The sequence below is a fragment of the Procambarus clarkii genome, chromosome 28 (genome assembly GCF_040958095.1).
Source record: "Procambarus clarkii isolate CNS0578487 chromosome 28, FALCON_Pclarkii_2.0, whole genome shotgun sequence".
NCBI lineage: Eukaryota > Metazoa > Arthropoda > Malacostraca > Decapoda > Cambaridae > Procambarus > Procambarus clarkii.
In genome coordinates this window covers 13,420,279-13,440,330 of record NC_091177.1, presented here as the reverse complement: position 1 = coordinate 13,440,330, position 20,052 = coordinate 13,420,279, and the positions used below count along the sequence as shown (strand labels likewise).

Genomic DNA, 20,052 nt, shown 5'->3' with positions numbered 1-20,052 from the left:
AATTTTTTCAGTGTCAGAGTAGTTAATAAATGGAATGCACTAATAAGTGATGTGGTGGAGGCTGACTCCATAGACAGTTTCAAGTGTAGATATGATAGAGCCCAGTAGGCTCAGGAATCTGTACACCAGTTGATTGACAGTTGAGAGACGGGACCAAAGAGACAAAGCTCAACCCCCGCAAGCACAATTAGGTGAGTACAATTAGGTGAGTACAGCCCCACCGTGTTACACTAGACAGACAGACAGACAGACAGACAGACAGACAGACAGACAGACAGACAGACAGACAGACAGACAGACAGGTTAATTAAAACATCCGGTACGAATTAATAAAATATGAACTTATATTTGTATGCAACATTGCAGACACATTTAAAAATTACATTTATCGAAATTTCCTTTATAAAAACAAATGCAACAGTTTATAAGATGCTCACGAGGACGTTGTTTGTAGGTTTCTGAAGGTGACTCCAATGTCTCTCTAAATCCTGGTGGTTGGCTGAGAGCTTTCCCTTCCCATAGCGCTGAGAGCCCTTCCCATAGCCCTGAGCGCCCTTCTCATAGTTCTGAGAGTCATTCCTATAGCCCTGAGAGCCCTTCCCACAGCTCTGAGAGCCCTTCTCATAGCCCTGAGAGCCCTTCTCATAGCCCTGAGAGCCCTTCCCATAGCCCTGAAAGCCCTTCCCACAGCCCTGAAAGCCCTTCCCATAGCCCTGAGAGCCCTTCTCATAGCCCTGAGAGCCCTTCCTATAGCCCTGAGAGCCCTTCCCACAGCCCTGAGAGCCCTTCCCACAGCTCTAAGAGCCATTCCTATAGCCCTGAGACCCCTTCCCATAGCCCTGAGACTCCTTCCTATAGCCCTGAGAGTCCTTCCCATAGTTCATTGTAAGCATCACTCTCTCTCTCTCTCTCTCTCTCTCTCTCTCTCTCTCTCTCTCTCTCTCTCTCTCTCTCTCTCTCTCTCTCTCTCTCAATCTCAATCAATCTCTTCCTCTACGTCATCACAGAAGCCTGTTACAGGTCTTGAATTGGAAATGTGTGGTGTGTGTTGGCTGAGGTTGGCCCAGTGGGGAGCCAGAGATCAAAACATGGTCCTCTGGAGAGAGCAGAGTTGCTTCCTCTTGAAGGAGGCGGCCCACTTGCCTCTGCTTGGTGTAGCTATTTAACTTTATAATTATATATTGTGTGCTATACCTTGAAGAAGACGGCATTGGTCTTGCTGTGGGTGTCATTAGTAGCTAAGGGCACCACTATCACCACCATCATTACCATCACCATCACAACTCCTACTGTTTAACACATTTTATGAACTTAATTTGCAACAGAGGGTCATCATTCACGGGAACTTCAGAGCTGTAAGTTAACTGTTTTGAAGGCTTTATGTCACGTGATGTTTTCCTGAAGGTGGCGGGGAGGAAGTGCCCGCTAGGTGGCTCATAAGCTCCTTAATGTCCTTCCTTATCTCTGTAGTCACGCCCTTCCCTCTCTCTCCCCATTGACTCTCTCCCCTCTCCCCATTCTATCATCCCCCTCCTCTGTCTCTGCTCCCCCACTCTCCCTCCTTTCTACTTTTTTGTGTAGTGTGTTAATAAAGTTAATTAATTAGGTTAGGTTAGTTTAACTAGGTCTCCCCTTCTCTCTCTCTCCCCTCACCACACTCTTCCCCCTCTCTCTCATGCACGCCCCAATCTCTCCCCATCTCTCCCTCTCTCTCTCTCTCCCTGCCTCCCCTCCCTACACAGCCTGGGCCTCCACCAGCACCAGGCTGACCAAGATAACTCAAACATCACACAAATTATACACGCAATACATTGTGTATGTATTGCGTGCATAATATATTGCGCAACAACTCAATACTTGTTGAGTGGTTAAAGCCCCAGTTGACGTCAACCACGCCATTTTGGCCATTCATGACGCGGTGTGAATGATCCATTATATAAAGCCAACACTAGCTGGCTATTTTTGGGAGCATAAATGACAATGCTCTTTCTAACAAAATCCGACGATAAATGCTCCATATGGTCCATAACATGTGAAGCATGACGTCAATACTTGCACTGTTGCAGCTGACTCACTAATAATAAATAATAAATACACTGTTATGAAGAGCAACGAGAAGCGTTGTGGTCGACACCTGACCAGAGCCGTCTCTCTGGTCCCCTGGATCAGGGCCCCCTGGGTGAGGCCCCCCTCTGTGGCCCCTGGGTCCGGCGCCACCGCTGGACCCTCCAACACAGGCGCCACACTGGGCCCACCAACACAGGCGCCACACTGGGCCCACCAACACAGGCGCCACCACTGGGCCCACCAACACAGGCGCCACCACTGGGCCCACCAACACAGGCGCCACACTGGGCCCACCAACACAGGCGCCACCACTGGGCCCACCAACACAGGCGCCACCACTGGGCCCACCAACACAGGCGCCACACTGGGCCCACCAACACAGGCGCCACACTGGGCCCACCAACACAGGCGCCACCACTGGGCCCACCAACACAGGCGCCACCAACACAGGCGCCACCACTGGGCCCACCAACACAGGCGCCACCACTGGGCCCACCAACACAGGCGCCACACTGGGCCCACCAACACAGGCGCCACACTGGGCCCACCAACACAGGCGCCACCACTGGGCCCACCAACACAGGCGCCACCACTGGGCCCACCAACACAGGCGCCACCACTGGGCCCACCAACACAGGCGCCACAACTGGGCCCACCAACACAGGCGCCACCACTGGGCCCACCAACACAGGCGCCGCCACAACCCTGCCATTAAGGCAGGAAACTTACCTCGACCTGTTTAACTTGTGTGGGAGTCTTTCATTCCTGTCTTATTACAGGATGAAAACATTTTATTTTTTACAGCAACTTTCATTGTTAATAACTTATATTGAAATTATATTACATTATATAATATATATATATATATATATATATATATATATATATATATATATATATATATATATATATATATATATATATATATATATATATGAGTGTGTGTGTGTGTATTGTCTTGTGTCATTTCGACTATTTAATAATGCAAGTCGTTTAAAATATATATACAAGTATTGATACTGTGGGCGGCTCCACTACAAGACTGCAAGAGACGAGTAAAGGCACTCGGTTCAGTTCTCAGCAAATCCGTTGTTTCACAATAAAAATGTAATAAAAGCCTCGGTAATAAAGTTTTGTGTTTTATTACGATATTGAGCGCTTAGCTGCCTCGGATTTATCTCTCGTTGCCCCGAGGCGCAGTCAAGTCGGCGGGAGCCGGAAACATATTTTTTCTAATTTTGAAGAAATAGTTTTTTGGAAACGATCACGACCTCCGCCTGTAGTTACCCGTCACCCGAACACTCTCATTTCCACTTCCCGTCATCCGAACACCCCTTTTCCACTTCCTGTCACCCCGAACACCCACCTCCCGAACACCTTCACCCTCCAGTCGGAGGGGAAAGATACCAGGATTCCCACGACGCTCCACCGACCAAACAAAATTGAACGCACATTGCAACTTGCCGCCAGGATCCCTCCTCCAGCACCTAGGATTTGCAATTTGCAACACTAAATTGAGATGCGTAAGCTTCTTACGGAGAAAATTACCAACTGCAGTTTCACGAAGCTGTTGGTAAATGCTGGCTATTCAACTCTGGGCTCCGTTGAGTGAATGGGGCTTGTAGAAGTCTCTTATTTACGTCTTATGAGTTCCTGCTTGAGTATGTTGTTGACGCCGCGAGTAGCACGGTGTAGGGGTCTGGGGTGTTGGTCATGGGGGCCGGATGGTATGTGATATCTGGGGTGTTGGTCATGGGGGCCGGATGGTATGTGATATCTGGGGTGCTGGTCATGGGGGCCGGATGGTATGTGATATCTGGGGTGCTGGTCATGGGGGCCGGATGGTATGTGATATCTGGGGTGCTGGTCATGGGGGCCGGATGGTATGTGATGTCTGGGGTGTTGGTCATGGGGGCCGGATGGTATATGATGACTGGTGTGTTGGTCATGGGGGCCGGATGGTATGTATCTTATTAGAGTGGGAGGGAGATGGAACGGAGACGAGGAGGAGATGAACGGATCTCATGTTCACTATATACAAGTCATAGTGATGAATACAACTTCATGTTCAGTATATACAAGTCATAGTGATGAATACAACTTCATGTTCACTATATACAAGTCATAGTGATGAATACAACTTCATGTTCAGTATATACAAGTCATAGTGATGAATACAACTTCATGTTCACTATATACAAGTTATAGTGATGTATATAGTGAATGTGAGGTTGTATTCAAGCCATAGTGATGAACAGAACCACACGTTTAATCTTGGCAAATATGCCACAGTTGCTTGTCTCTCACCCGAAGCCCTTGTAGCCGGGACCACAAGGTGAACTACTAGGCAGAAAGAGTCCATTAAAACATTCCGCAAAGCATCTGAGGCATCTTATATGTTCAAAGGATCCGATTGAAAATTCCTCTGATGATGTCACAAACCTTTAAGTCTAGAAATCCGGTCGGAAGTAAAGTTATTTAAGAATCAAGTATGGATGATAGGCAAAAATTACTCAACAATATTCAGGAAGAGGCCACAAAGTCGTCACTGATTCTACTTTATTACCTTCCGCGAGGCTCTGGGTCTCCACATTATTATCAGTAGTAGTGCCCACGAGAGACTCGGGTCATGGGACAAATATTTTAACCTGAATTTTTAAATATATATTATAAATAACTGTGTATTGAAGGCTTCTCGTCAGCGAGCACCACACCAGAAAAATTAACCACTTTTTTAAGTTATCCACACGGAGCTTATGGTAAAGTGGTCAGAGACAGCTGTGGCCCTCAGGACGCCCCTGAGGGATTCCTCTGATGGGCCACGGGGAGGGGGAGCAGTATGGGTGATGGGGGAAGTGAGGGGGAAAACAGCTATGATCTCTGATATCCCTCGCACTCCCTGATTTTCGTGTTGGAAGTCCATGTCCTCAAACAACACTTGACCGCTCTTATGCACATATTCTGAGCTTCCACACCCATCAACACATACCTGCTCCATCACCTCATGTGGTTGAATGCACAATAACTCTCCATGCACTGTGACAGATCACATGTAGAACACACATAGAAGTGTGCATAGAAGCAACCATTGTAAAAGCACTTAAAGTCACCTTGTGTGGCAGTGATTTTACTGCACTAAATATTGTCTAACAGATCTCTAACTCTGACCATACAGGACCGAACAAAATAACTTTGGTTACCATTGTATACATGAACGTCCGCGTCTGTGGCTGAATATCAACTAAAAAAAAATAGCCGTTCAGATTCTCACGCAGTTTCACTTCCCTAATTCTAACGCCTATGTTTTTAAAGTTGGGAAAAGTCAACACCACCATCACAGTATTGCCAACACAAACAGTTGAGTGTGCCACTAACAACTCTCAAGAGGTGGCAAATTCTCCTTCCAAATGAACTCATTGAGGCACACGTCTTTTCAAGGATTGCTAGTGATCCTTCCATTCACCGGGAGAAAGAGGACCCCTTCCTCGGTCACTTTAGAAGTCAAAATGACGGGTATTCAGAGACCTTCCGGGACAGGCTCCCGTGGGAGTGTTTACACCAGGTGGAGCCACGGGCCGTCAGCAGATAGTTACGTCTGGGGTTCACACGGGGTCACAACCGCTCACAACACGCGCCGAGCTACATCAAACCTGGCCAGAGGGCAGACACCCCACCGTCCGCGTCCCAGTAACTTCCCCGTCTACGTCCCTGCTACCTCCCCGAAAACGTCCCCGTCCCCGTCCACGTCCACGTCCCAGTCACTCCTATACAAGACATTAAACCTCGCCAACAGCGGCGAATGCCGTAAAATCTTCACGGTGGGAGAAAGAACAAACTGGTAATTTTAACCTCGAGGCAAATTCGCCAGACGATGATTTGAGAGCGAGTAAGGAAGTGCGTCAAGTGTCAACAATCTTGACTATGGACCCCAGTGGGTGGAGGGGTCATGACCTGCCCCCTGGCGCACACACCGTCCCGGGGTCTCCACCAGGACACACATTCATTCAGGACACACATTATGTATCATCACAGTGGGAGGAGGACGTTGATTATAATATATATATACGAACTAAATATTGATGTAGTAACGTCCCGACTCGTTAGCGTCAAACGCTGTGTCATCAATTGACAATTTACCGTATTTTTAATGTCATGAAGTATCTATCTACTAGTAACTTTTATATTTTCTTATCCGAGTAACATAACTTTTTCTTTAATGAAAGAATTATGGTGAACCTATTCTTTAATGAGGGTCACTAAGACTGTTATGGGGATCAATAAGAATCTACCCAGGAATACTAAGAATCTGTCGAGGATTACTAAGAATACTTGGCGTTTTAATTTTTTTTTTTAGGAAATCATTGACGTGAATATATAAAAATTTGTTCTAAAGCTTTGTGTGTGTGTTTGTGTGTGTGTGTACTCACCTAGTTGTACTCACCTAGTTGTGTTTGCGGGGGTTGAGCTCTGGCTCTTTGGTCCCGCCTCTCAACCGTCAATCAACAGGTGTACAGATTCCTGAGCCTATTGGGCTCTATCATAACTACACTTGAAACTGTGTATGGAGTCAGCCTCCACCACATCATCTCCTAATGCATTCCATTTGTCAACCACTCTGACACTAAAAAAGTTCTTTCTAATATCTCTGTGTATATATGTGTGTGTGTGTGTGTGTACTCACCCACCTAATTGTACTCACTGAGAGGAACGAATCTATACCCTCTGGGAGATCATTTACATATATCAGAAACAGTATAGGTCCAAAGACTGACCCCTGCGGGACTCCACTGGTGACGTCTCGCCAATCTGCGACCTCACCCCTCACAGTGACTCGCTGTCTTCTGTTACTTAGGTACTCCCTTATCCAATGGAGTACCTTCCCTTTCACTCCAGCCTGTATCTCCAGCTTTTTCAATAGTCTCTTGTGTGATACTGTTTCAAAGGCCTTTTGGCAATCCAAAAATATGCAGTCTGCCCACCCCTCTCTTTCTTGCCTTTTTTTTGTTGCCTGGTCGTAGAATTCAATTAATCCTGTGAGGTATTGCCATCCCTGAAAAACATTTATATATACTGTGTGTGTGTGTGTGTGTGTGTGTGTGTGTGTGTGTGTGTGTGTGTGTGTGTGTGTGTGTGTGTGTGCCCGCGAGCACAAGCGTATGTGAGAGAGAAAGATCCGTTCGGCTTCTGTCGACAGCTACTAATTAGCGCCATAATTGGCTAAGGGAACCCACTAATCTCTCTCTCAACAGCTTCAGTGCCTGATAGTTAAAGATCACTGACCTTGGCACCTAAGGCAGTAATCTACCACTCACAAGACGACGTGGAGGCCAAGGTGACGGTAAACACAATTATCAAACCCTAAAGATTACTTTAAATTAACAATAGAATAATTCTCGCTAACAAATCCCAAATCTTGCATTTTTATCAGTAAAAATCTAAAGAAAAAAATAGATTTAATTAACTTATTATTTGTATTGCGTTTATACACATTTATATATACTGTATGTAGATTTTACGTTGAATTTATAGATATATTGAGGGGGAATTTTACGAAAATGTTGAAGGAACATTTTTCCTGCATATCTGTGATTCAAGGATCCTATTACCAATAATAACACATTAGACTTAAAATATCAAGTTTTATGCTTCACAAAAGTCCCATTATACATTAATGTGGCTACCTTAGACGACGTAGTCTCTGGCAGGCTACAGGTGACGTAGTCTCAGGCAGGCTACATGTGACGTAGCCTCAGGCAGGCTACAGGTGACGTAGCCTCAGGCAGGCTACATTTGACGTAGCCTCAGACAGCCTCAGACGACATAGCCTCATCCATGTATCTAGCTAAAGTATGTTCCTTCCTCTACATATACATCACGTCACCAAGAGCAAAAGTTGCTTAACGGAGCGTTATTACTGTGATAGAAGGGTGCAGTAATCAAGAGGGAAGAATTTAATACTTTTAATATTTCACAAAGCGTTAATATTTCAACCCTCCTCCGTTAATTACGGAGTATTATTAGAATATTAAATAGCATACTGGCGCTTGAGAGGCCAATTATGGGGAGCTATTGTGCATGGGAGAAGAGAGGCGCCATTAACGAGGAAGAATGCTGTGGGGCATTGCATGGTTGGAGTAGTTAGTATCTTGAAGGAGGGAGTGGTGTAAAAATATCAGGACTAGAGAAAATAAGTTATGGGGGGAGAGGGAGGTCGCGTGAGAATAACTTGAGTGAGGAATTGAATGTCGTTGGTCGGGAAAATTAAATACTACTTGTAAGGGAATTTTGCAGAGTGCCTCTGCTGGCATTTTTTGAGGCTTGGTTGGTAGGTTGTGTGTGTCTTCGGATGCTGTCACAGCCGGAGTCTGGGGTCGAGTCCTGCTGCTTCTGGTGTCACTGTGATGTGTGTGAGGGTGTCTTGGTATGTCAGCTATAGTGGCACATCGCGGTCTAACGTTAACAAATCCTGGAAACTTTTATTATGTTGACCAGACCACACACTAGAAGGTGAAGGGACGACGACGTTTCGGTCCGTCCTGGACCATTCTCAAGTCGATTGTCGACTTGAGAATGTTCCATGACGGACCGAAACGTCGTCGTCCCTTCACCTTCTAGTGTGTGGTCTGGTCAACATACTTTAGCCACGTTATTGAGACTCATCGCCTGCAAGCTTGTATTATCTTACATACTTCTCTATCATTCTTTGTGTGCTCCCTTCTCTTGTGTAGCGTGATCGCCTTCTTGTTCACATATCAACCTCCTGATGTGCCTATGGAGCAGTTCAGGCTGCTCCTTGGCTTCGAATACTATGTCAATATCTTTCCGATTCTCTGCTACTCTCATAATTCCTATGCTGTAGGAATTCCTCTGATGGTCGTGTGTAGTGAAGATGGTCACAGTGATGACTTTCTTATACAAAGGGTTCATTGATGGAAATATACACGAGAACTGAGTTCTTGCGTATGTACATGACTGAACGATGGGCGGATTAGCTCTTGAGCTCGGCTCTTCACTCTTGGGGCAACGTTACTCACCATTCCCAATGATGCCAATATATATTCTTTAAAAGCTGAGTGCGTGTCTATTCACCTAGTTGTATTCACCTAGTTATGCTTGCGGGGGTTGAGCTCTGCTCTTTCGGCCCGCCTCTCAACTGTTACTAACTACTACTAATGTTTTTTTTTCACACACACACACACACACACACACACACACACACACACACACACACACACACACACACACACACACACACACACACACAGAGGAAGCAGCCCGTGACAGCTGACTAACTCCCAGGTACTTATTTACTGCTAGGTAACAGGGGCATAGAGTGAAAGAAACTCTGCCCATTGTTTCTGCTCTGTGTGTGTATATGTGTAAGTGAATATATGTGTGTTTGTATGTTTACATGTGAGTATGTACTTACCTAATTGCCTAATTGTGCTTGCGGGGGTTGAGCTCTGGCTCTTTGGTCCCGCCTCTCAACTGTCAATCAACTGGTGTACAGGTTCCTGAGCCTATTGGGCTCTATCATATCTACACTTGAAACTGTGTATGGAGTCAGCCTCCACCACATCACTGCCTAATGCATTCCATTTGTCAACCACTCTGACACTAAAAAAGTTCTTTCCAATATCTCTGTGGCTCATTTGGGCACTCAGTTTCCACCTGTGTCCCCTTGTGCGCGCGTGCGTGTGTGCTTGTGCGTGTGCGTGCGTGTGCGTGCGTGTGTGCTTGTGCGTGCGTGTGCGTGCATCTACAAGTGACTACAGGTAAGCGAGGTCTAGCACTTTATGCCCCCGCCAACTAGACTTGTTGCCTTATAATGTAATTATTCTCCTTCAAGTCACGGGTTATTTCCTTACATTTCTTCGACTCATTTGTGCTTCCACCTGAGTCCTCTCGCCCTACTTCCTCCATCTTTAACGACGTTATCCTTGTTCGCCTTGTCACCTACCCTGAGAATCTTTATGTCCGCGCGCGCGCGCGAGCGTAGCACCATAACTGGCATAGTTAAATTGTTCCGCGAACCGAATGTGTAAATTAGTTAATACACATTTAACTGTTATTGTCAGGCCATAGAACTTGAGAAGTGTGCAGCTTGGAGGTTCTAGGAGGAGGAGGAGGTTGATGGTTCTAGGAGAAGGAGCAGGAGCTTGATGGTTCTAGGAGAAGGAGAAGGAGCTTGGAGGTTCTACGAGAAGGAGTAGGAGCTTGGAGGTTCTAGGAGAAGGAGCAGGAGCTTGAAGGTTCGAGGAGAAGGAGCAGGAGCTTGAAGGTTCTAGGAGAAGGAGGAGGTTGGTGGTTCTAGGAGAAGGAGCAGGAGCTTGGAGGTTCTAGGAGACGGAGCAGGAGCTTGGAGGTTCTAGGAGAAGGGGCAGGAGCTTGGAGGTTCTAGGAGAAGGAGGAGGTTGGGGGTTCTAGGAGAAGGAGCAGGAGCTTGGAGGTTCTAGGAGAAGGAGAAGGAATAGGAGCATGAGGAGAAATGCGATGAGGTGTGAGGAGATAACTTAAAGGCTCACGAGGCGTTGGTCCTGCTCCCTCAAGGGCCAATCTAGCAACACTTCAGCCAGGTTTCTCGTAACCTGCCTGACTGTCCTTTTGTTTACATCCGCGTAGCACTTAACAGGTGAGTGGCGTGATGCGCATAAGCTCTCCCGCCTCTCGTAAAGCATTACTGCTCATTATAAACCTCCACGGCACAGCTAAACCCTCTCTTCTCATCAAAAATGTCGCAGCCTTATTTGAATAACTGAGCATTCATTTAAAACGTAAAAGTTTAGTTTTCAAATATTTATTCTTCTTCTTTATTCAAGAGCTGTGAGTTTTAAAGACCGTTTATTTGAAGTCACTCTCTATTCTCTCTCTCTCTCTCTCTCTCTCTCTCTCTCTCTCTCTCTCTCTCTCTCTCTCTCTCTCTCTCTCTCTCTCTCTCTCTCTCTCTCTCTCTCTCTCTTTCTCTTTGTCTAAGAAGTGTTATATCGCGTAGAAATCTTCTCACGACCCCAATAAATAACAATTAACAGAGGAAACTCCTACCTACACCCCAGTCAGCCAGCTGCGCACCCTCTCATCCTAATGTACTGCCCCTCAACTACCTATTCACTATTCTATTCACTCTATCCCCTACAACCTACACCCTCCCCATCCCATACACTCTCCCCATCCCCTACACCCTCCCCTTCCCCTACACCCTCCCCATTCTCCACCCAGCTTATCTGATACAAAGGAAACTGCTAAGCCTTAAACAATGAAAGTCTTAAAGTGTCCGGGTCTGGGGTTTGAATATAAGAGTCAGCGACAGGATATATAAAGTTAAGTAATTACCTTGATATATGTTGACGGCCGTATCTCGGCAGGCAGGTGGGTGCTGCGTCACATTCTGCGTCACCCTCTGCGTCACCCTCCGTCACCAACATGTTGGTGTTGGGGGCTTGACAGCTGAGTGGACAACGCTTCGGATTCGTAGTCCTGAGATACCGGGTTCGATCCCCGGCGGAGGCGGAAACAAATGGGTAGAGTTTCTTTCACCCCTGATGCCCCCAGTTCACCTAGCAGTAAATAGGTACCTAGGAGTTAGACAGCTGCTACGGAGCTGCTTCCTGGGGGATGTGTAACAAAAAAAGGAGGCCTGATCGAGGGAACGCTAAGCCCCGAAATCATCACAAGATAACCTCAAGATAACATCAACAGCAGCAACAACAGGGAGCAGCATCATTTAGCTGTTATCTGCAACTTGAGGCACTCAGCGCGGCATCAGAGGGAGAGAGAGTCAGTACACCTTAATGCATTGAAGCATCAGGTTCCTCGAAGATGTCAACTTCACTTTGTCGGCTCCAGCGGGTTCTTATTGTGCTTCGTGCTTTATTGCTGCAGCTGCTGTATTGCTGTATTGCTGTATTGCTACGTCAGGAGGCTAGTACTGGAAGCTGGTGTGCTTCAGAGCACCCGGAAGCGAGTCATATGCATCATAAGCAGCGGAGACCAATGTCAGTTAAAAAGGTAATGGTGTCCACATAGTGAGATGAAGCCACAGGGGTAACATGTGTGTTGACCAGCGACACTGACCACAGGGGTAACATCTGTATTGACCAGCGACACTGACCACAGGGGTAACATGTGTATTGACCAGCGACACTGGACCACAGGGGTAACATCTGTATTGACCAGCGACACTGACCACAGGGGTAACATGTGTATTGACCAGCGACACTGGACCACAGGGGTAACATCTGTATTGACCTGCGACACTGACCACAGGGGTAACATGTGTATTGACCAGCGACACTGACCACAGGGGTAACATCTGTATTGACCAGCGACACTGACCACAGGGGTAACATGTGTATTGACCAGCGACACTGGACCACAGGGGTAACATGTGTATTGACCAGCGACACTGACCACAGGGGTAACATCTGTATTGACCAAACACCGCGACACTGACCACAGGGGTAACATCTGTATTGACCAAACACCGCGACACTGACCACAGGGGTAACATCTGTATTGACCAGCGACACTGACCACAGGGGTAACATCTGTATTGACCAAACACCGCGACACTGACCACAGGGGTAACATTTGTATTGACCAAACACCGCGACACTGACCACAGGGGTAACATCTGTATTGACCAAACACCGCGACACTGACCACAGGGGTAACATGTGTATTGACCAGCGACACTGGACCACAGGGGTAACATCTGTATTGACCAGCGACACTGACCACAGGGGTAACATCTGTATTGACCAAACACCGCGACACTGACCACAGGGGTAACATGTGTATTGACCAGCGACACTGGACCACAGGGGTAACATCTGTATTGACCAGCGACACTGACCACAGGGGTAACATCTGTATTGACCAAACACCGCGACACTGACCACAGGGGTAACATCTGTATTGACCAAACATCGCGCCAAAGAGTTACCTGGTCCACGACAGAGACGGTATCGTGCGCGAGCGACAAGAGCCTCTAGACAAGTTGTTAAATGTTATTGTAGATCAGGCGGTCGCGTGTAATGGCTGACTTCCGGGAGACATCTTTATTTACGCTCTCCTTCTAGTGCTTTAATGCTGGTTATGAGGTCGTTTGAGTGTGTGTTAAGGGCTCAGGATTGATAGTTGCGGCGGGTTGACGCTCCTGCCATGTTGCCAACAAGAGACAACGTAATATTTCATGACGGTCGTGAAAATACTTTGTGCGTCTTGAACGCAGACAATGACATATATGCGCTTGAACGCGGTGGCAGATATGGGCTTGAATACAAAGGCACACATGCGCTTAAATGCAAGTAGTGCCTTATGTACGCTTAAATGTAGACATGGGTACATATGCGCTTACACGCAAACAGCCAGAGATATGCACTTGTACGCAGACATTGTCACAGATGCGCTTGAACGCATACAGCCACAGATATGCACTTGTACGCAGACATTGTCACAGATGCGCTTGAACGCAAACAGCCACAGATATGCACTTGTTCCTCAGATATTGGCACAGATGCGAAAAGAAGCAAAGTCCCGACTACACACTTATATCGGTCAAGTTCAACACACAGATGGAAATATACTCCGCTGGACGATGTCCGGCACTTAAATATACTTCCTGGTTGGATAGGGTAGTTGTGGTGACCTCAACAACCCGCCACAAATTGGTAACCTTAACCCCTAGACAATTAAAAACACACATTCTGCTAAAGCAGGCAGCTTCCCTGGAAACACAAACCGAAACTGTCTCTATTTTCCGCTTGTTACAACTTGTAATAAAGTTGTTACATCTTGGCTTAACGTGTTTATGACGTATTAGAACGTTGTTACAACTTGCTATATTGGTTGTTATAACTGGTTAGGAAGTGTTCAAAACTTGTTCGAACGTTGTACCAACGTCGTAGTTTCGGTGTGTGTTTGGCAGCTTATACTGACAACAATGATAACATTATCGTCCATAAATGTTTTAGAGGTAATTATTAATATAATTATATATTAATATAATTAATATAATATCAAGCACAAATGTTGATACCACAATTTATATAATGAGTACGATGATTTATATAATGAATATGATGATTTATATAATGAATATGATGATTTATATAATGAATATGATGATTTATATAATGAATATGGTTTATATAATGAATATGATGATTTATATAATGAATATGATGATTTATATAATGAATATGATGATTTATATAATGAATATGATTTATATAATGAATATGATGATTTATATAATGAATATGATGATTTATATAATGAATATGATGAGGACACTGACAAGAGTTCTTCCGGCAGGAGGAGGGGGGGGGGTAGAAATAGCCTAAGCTACTCTATCCCTTTGAGATGTATTTTTTTCTTGTCTCAATAAACATAATTGAACTTGAACTTCTTCCGGCAGCACCTCTGGATAATTAACCAGATGAGAAGGGACACCTGTCATGCTCACCTTGATGGTAACTTATGTACTCTAGAGCTCAGGTTGATGCTAACTCATGTACTCTAGAGCTCAGGTTGATGCTAACTCATGTACTCTAGACCTCAGCTTGATGCTAACTCATGTACTCTAGACCTCAGCTTGATGCTAACTCTTGTACTCCAGACCTCAGCTTGATGCTAACTCATGTACTCTAGAGCTTAGCTTGATGCTAACTCATGTACTCTAGAGGTCACCTTGATGCTAACTCATGTACTCTAGAGGTCACCTTGATGCTAACTCATGTACTCTAGAGGTCACCTTGATGCTAACTCATGTACTCTAGAGGTCACCTTGATGCTAACTCATGTACTCTAGAGGTCACCTTGATGCTAACTCATGTACTCTAAAACATAAACATTCTGTAAACCTAAAAACATCACACAGACCATAAACACTCAGGCCAGCTACAGGGAGGGCAGGAAGTGCTCTTAGTGTTCATCACCCGGATGGAAGCACAATTGAAAAAGAATGTAAGCCAGTAACTAGTCAACCATCTTGGAAGTTGAAGTGCAAGCACTCACAATTATTGAAGACACTGTAGAAGACAGCTTAAGTATTCCAGACTCCCTTTCCTCACTACTAGCCCCCTTTTCTTATCTCTTTCCCTGTTTCCCCCTCTTTATTATGTCTTTCCCTGTCTCCTCTCTTTCTTATCTCTTTCCCTGTCTCCCTCTCTTTCTTATCTCTTTCCCTGTCTCCTCTCTTTATTATCTCTTTCTCTGCCTCCACTCTTTTCCCCTCTTCCCAGTACTCTATCCACCACATTTCCCTCCCAAACATCACCTTTCTTACCCTTCACCATCTTCCCTATTCTTCACTTTCTCTTTATTCCTGTAACCATTTTTAATATTGTCTTCATCAATAAACTGCATATGATAAACCATTTAATATGCTTCATTAATCTTAGTAAAGATGGATTTTTTTACTTAGGGAGATTAGAAATTAGTGTAATTTGCCATTTTATGAAAAAGGGAAGAGAAGATGGGAAGAGGGGGGGAGGGGGGCAGGGGGTTCGACCCCCCTCTTCTGTATGCTCCTCCTATACCACCAAAGTTTCGTGAGGCTACCCTTAGGCTTCTGGTCTCCAATACACATTCGCTCTCATATATATATTTATTTATATGATAACAAACCTATTTTGGGACATAGAATACAGACCCACACTTGTGTATTTATATTGTTTTCTGAAAGGAATTTAACTATTTTTAAAATACAATACATTAAAATTGACGAATGTCTTTTGGAGGGGGGACGGCCGCCGCTTTAACGAGCCTGGTCTGAGGAAAGGTGGAAGGATTTATGCACAAATTTGGAATGTTGGTTTGAAAAGAAATACGAGTTAATTTATCTTATTAGCGTGTGAACAAAGTTGCAGCATGGATTTGGTACTCAGTAACACTATATTGTACTCAATAACTGTTATGTTATTGCTTTCACTGTGTACTCAACTAGTTGTGCTTGCGGGGATTGAACTCTGGCTCTTTGGGCCCGAGGCTTTCCGCCTCTCAACTGTCAATCAATTCCCCCCCCCCCCTTACACACGCACCCAGGACATAGCCCGTAGCAGCTGGCTAACTCCCAGGTACCTATTTAGTGCTAGGTGAACAGGAGCATCAGGGTGGAAGAAACTTTGTCCATTTGTTTCTGCCTTGTGCGGGAATCGAACCCGCGCCACAGAATTACGAGTCCTGCGCGCTATCCACCAGGTTACCAGACCCCCCATGTGCGTGTGTGTGTGTGTGTGTGTGTGTGTGTGTGTGTGTGTGTGTGTGTGTGTGTGTGTGTGTGTGTGTGTGTGAGTGTGTGTGTGTGTCTTTGCTTCTCTCTCTCCCCTTCTCACTAAATGATTTACACTTCCATAAAAATTAATTAACCATTTTTCTTCTCTTTTGAAAGTGCATTTATATTAATATCCTTTGCGGATAAACAGCAAATAATCATAATTACCTTTTTTAATTTTTGTGAAACGACTACAAGTAGATTACTGTAATCAAATTCATCTTACATGAAAATTGGGAAATTGTTGTTAAGTGTTTACAAGGCATAATGTTTCCATGATGATAGCTTGCTGTAGTGAACCGAGTGCATAACAATAGAGTGAAATCATCAAGCTGGGGAGAGTATGGAAGAGCACAGAGGCAGACAAGGGCCACTCTGGGCTACCATAGTGCCACTGGGCTACCATAGTGCCACACTGGGCTACCATAGTGCCACTCTGGACTACCATAGTGCCACTCTGGGCTACCATAGTGCCACTCTGGGCTACCATAGTGCCACACTGGGCTACCATAGTGCCACTCTGGACTACCATAGTGCCACTCTGGGCTACCATAGTGCCACACTGGGCTACCATAGTGCCACACTGGACTACCATAGTGCCACTCTGGGCTACCATAGTGCCACTCTGGGCTACCATAGTGCCACACTGGACTACCATAGTGCCACTCTGGGCTACCATAGTGCCACTCTGGGCTACCATAGTGCCACTCTGGGCTACCATAGTGCCACTCTGGGCTACCATAGTGCCACTCTGGGCTACCATAGTGCCACTCTCGGTTTCCTTAGACAGTGCCACAGTGGGAATGCCCAACCACATCCACAGAGGATCTTCTTACTAACATGCTTCAGGTGATCCCAACTTTGATCCACGTGAAGCTCAAATCCTGGGAGCTCACGTGGGGTGGATCAGTGGTGTATTTCTCAAGATATATACACACAAAAGGTGTATGTCTCAGTATATATAGTATTATTGCAGGTAATAAGTCAAGGTGGACTGAGGCATTTCCCCTTGGTTAGCCCAGCCTGTCTAACCAAACCTTACCTTCAAAAACCTAACCTTACCCCCAATAGTTACCCTCGTCTAACTTAACGTAAAAGTACCTAGCCATACATTGTCTAGCCTAGCTAAACCTTACCTAATCTACCATAATTTAACGTTATCTAAGCCACCTTACCATAGCCTAACCCAGCTTAAGCATACCAAGCTAGACCTAACATAGAACTAAACTTAAACCGGTTAGGAAATGTTATTAGCCACAGAGAACATGAAAACATTATACATATATATAAACACACATGTTACACATCATGTGATCATACGAGATAACGTGCTTCCAGAAAACATTATCATACTTATCAGCACTAAGATGAGTCGTGTCCCCAGCAGAATACCTCTTGGGAAAAGGCCGAAACATCGCACCAGGGCCACGTTTCTACTCCCAACACAGCTGGAGCATCTGGTCGTCACAGTTCCTCACCACTTGTTCAGATCACACGGGCTCCGTCGACGCCTGCATGACCACACTGGCCAGTATTGTTTCTGAGCATGTGACACAAGCGATTATCGCTCTCTAGACGCGAGTGAGAGAGAATGAGAGATAGCGGGAGCGATATAATGAGTGAGAGTGTTAGCTGGTGCAAGATAGCGAGTGAGGAAGATAGCGGGAATGAGGGATCCAGAGAGACATCACAACACAAGCAAGTCGCTCAATCAGCGCGCGAGATAGCGCATGGAGTGTGAGACAGAGAGGGAAAACACAAGCTATCTTCGCTATCCCAGCGGGTGCAGGTATAGCCAGTGAGATCGTGACACACTAACGAACCTTGCTCTTGGGAGCATACGAGTTAGCGAGCGAGAGACTTTGGGTGAGTGAGGGGGTGTGGGAAGCGAGCGCCGGCTGGACGAGCCACACACACTGTGAGCGCCCCACACCAGGAGAGGGTAACCCAGCGTGCGTGTGTGCGGGTCCTCCCCCAACCCTCACGCACGCGCACTACTCCCCTCTCTTAACGCCCCCCCCCCTTCCTCCCCTCACTGTAGCTTACCTTCACCTACTCTACCCACACGGCTCACTATACTCCCCACCCGCACTGGTCACTATCCTCCCCACCCGCACTGGTCACTATCCTCCCCACCCGCACTGGTCACTATCCTCCCCACCCGCACTGGTCACTATCCTCCCCACCCGCACTGGTCACTATCCTCCCCCACCCGCACTGGTCACTATCCTCCCCACTCGCACTGGTCACTATCCTCCCCACCCGCACTGGTCACTATCCTCCCCACCCGCACTGGTCACTATCCTCCCCACCCGCACTGGTCACTATCCTTCCCGCCTGCCCAAAAATACTTAAAATGAACGCGGAATTAATAATATTGCTGTAGCACATTTTTCCGATAATTACCCGGTGTTGCCGACTTGGAATTTCTCATAATAATTAGTGACCGACCCACATTACCATTGTTCAATTACACATTCAAACGACGTCACGTTATCACAAAACGTTTAATACGTCTCAATGTAAGAGGTATCGACGACTCTGTTGACAGATCTGACACACTGATGGTTATTTGGGGAGTTACGTTTTTAGCATGATTTTGAAAAGTTACACCATGTTTAATAACTTTATTTTCATTACTGAAGGGCACTAATCATCATGATCTAATCCAACACTTGGGCGGGTCGATGACAGCAAAAGCCTCACTTTATGCCAGGTTGGTGTTAGTTTCCCTGTGTCCTGGTGATTGGACCAGCTCCTTGTTCTCTTGGCCTCTACCTAATGCTATGTAGTTATATCGACAGCGCTTTCTCCTCATAATTACTTTACACGTTTAGCCTGTATATCATTACATAATCGTCTCTAGGACATGCAGATGCTACTGAATATTCGAGAAAAATTATCTTAATACAGATTAAAGGTTCGAAAAGTTCCAAAATATTATCAGACACGAACAATATCTGGCATGAATGATCACCGCTACAACACCCACTTCTGGAGTAAACGAAGAAAAGCGCGAGACTTTACAAAATTTATGGATAAATTATGTGAGAAGGGTCGGCAGGAGCGGCGTGACCTAATTATCCTAATGTTACAGGGACTTTCAGACGCGAGATCTGGCCCAAGCAACAGTCTTTAAGGAAAGAACATTACAATTGTTGGCTCTTCGCCTCTGCCCCTCACAGTAAGGATAATACCGCCTCCTGTGGTCCTGTTGAATATCTCTCTGATAACGACACTGACGCCCTCTCCTGTAAACTTGGCTTGCAATCTTTACAGGAACTCCTTAAATGCTTCTGCTGTTTCAGTCAGCCGTCGCAGCAAGTGGTGGAGAACGATGCAAAAATGGACGACGTTTACGCTATCAAGGTACCGCCAGGGATGTCAGCCTGCCGCCTCCCATCACGCAAGGTCTCGAACACACGCACTTGACAAACGTTCATAGATACGTCGTGTGAGGAAGGTCACCCGGCTCGCCCTGACCTCATCCGGCTCACGTTGAATGACCTGATGACCCGCCAACTGACCCTAGTTATCATCTTTTACGAAATATTGTCAAAGGCGTTAACTTTAACTATATTAACGTTAACATTTTTGTTTGTGGTTGAAAAATGGTAAAGGTTTGACCATTTTTTTCTATGAGAGAGTTGCTGTCGACTGGCTGAGAGGAGACCACTGTAGCAGTGGGCGCCGTGTTAGCGCCCACTGAT

The 20,052-nt window shown here is 45.9% G+C and overlaps 2 protein-coding genes across 2 annotated transcripts in view; both read right to left on the bottom strand.

Annotated features, from left to right (window-relative positions):
- The window catches only part of LOC123754960 (neuromedin-U receptor 2), a 97,540-nt gene that overhangs the window by 43,833 nt on the left and 33,655 nt on the right, over positions 1–20,052 (bottom strand). The window lies entirely within an intron of this gene.
- LOC123754896 (uncharacterized) lies at positions 423–1,263 on the bottom strand. The gene is made up of 2 exons (XM_045737226.1): positions 1,195–1,263; positions 423–776 (listed from the first exon to the last, which is right to left on the bottom strand). Exons 1-2 carry the CDS (start codon positions 1,261–1,263, stop codon positions 423–425), a joined length of 423 nt encoding a protein of 140 aa, XP_045593182.1.

Bases quoted from the DNA above. Each gene is read 5' to 3' on its own strand.
- LOC123754896 (XM_045737226.1), bottom strand. From the start codon at position 1,263: ATGGTGGTGATAGTGGTGCCCTTAGCTACTAATGACACCCACAGCAAG. The intron at 777-1,194 runs GTATAGCACACA...AAGGGCTCTCAG, and splicing joins CCAATGCCGTCTTCTTCAAG to GGCTGTGGGAAGGGCTCTCA.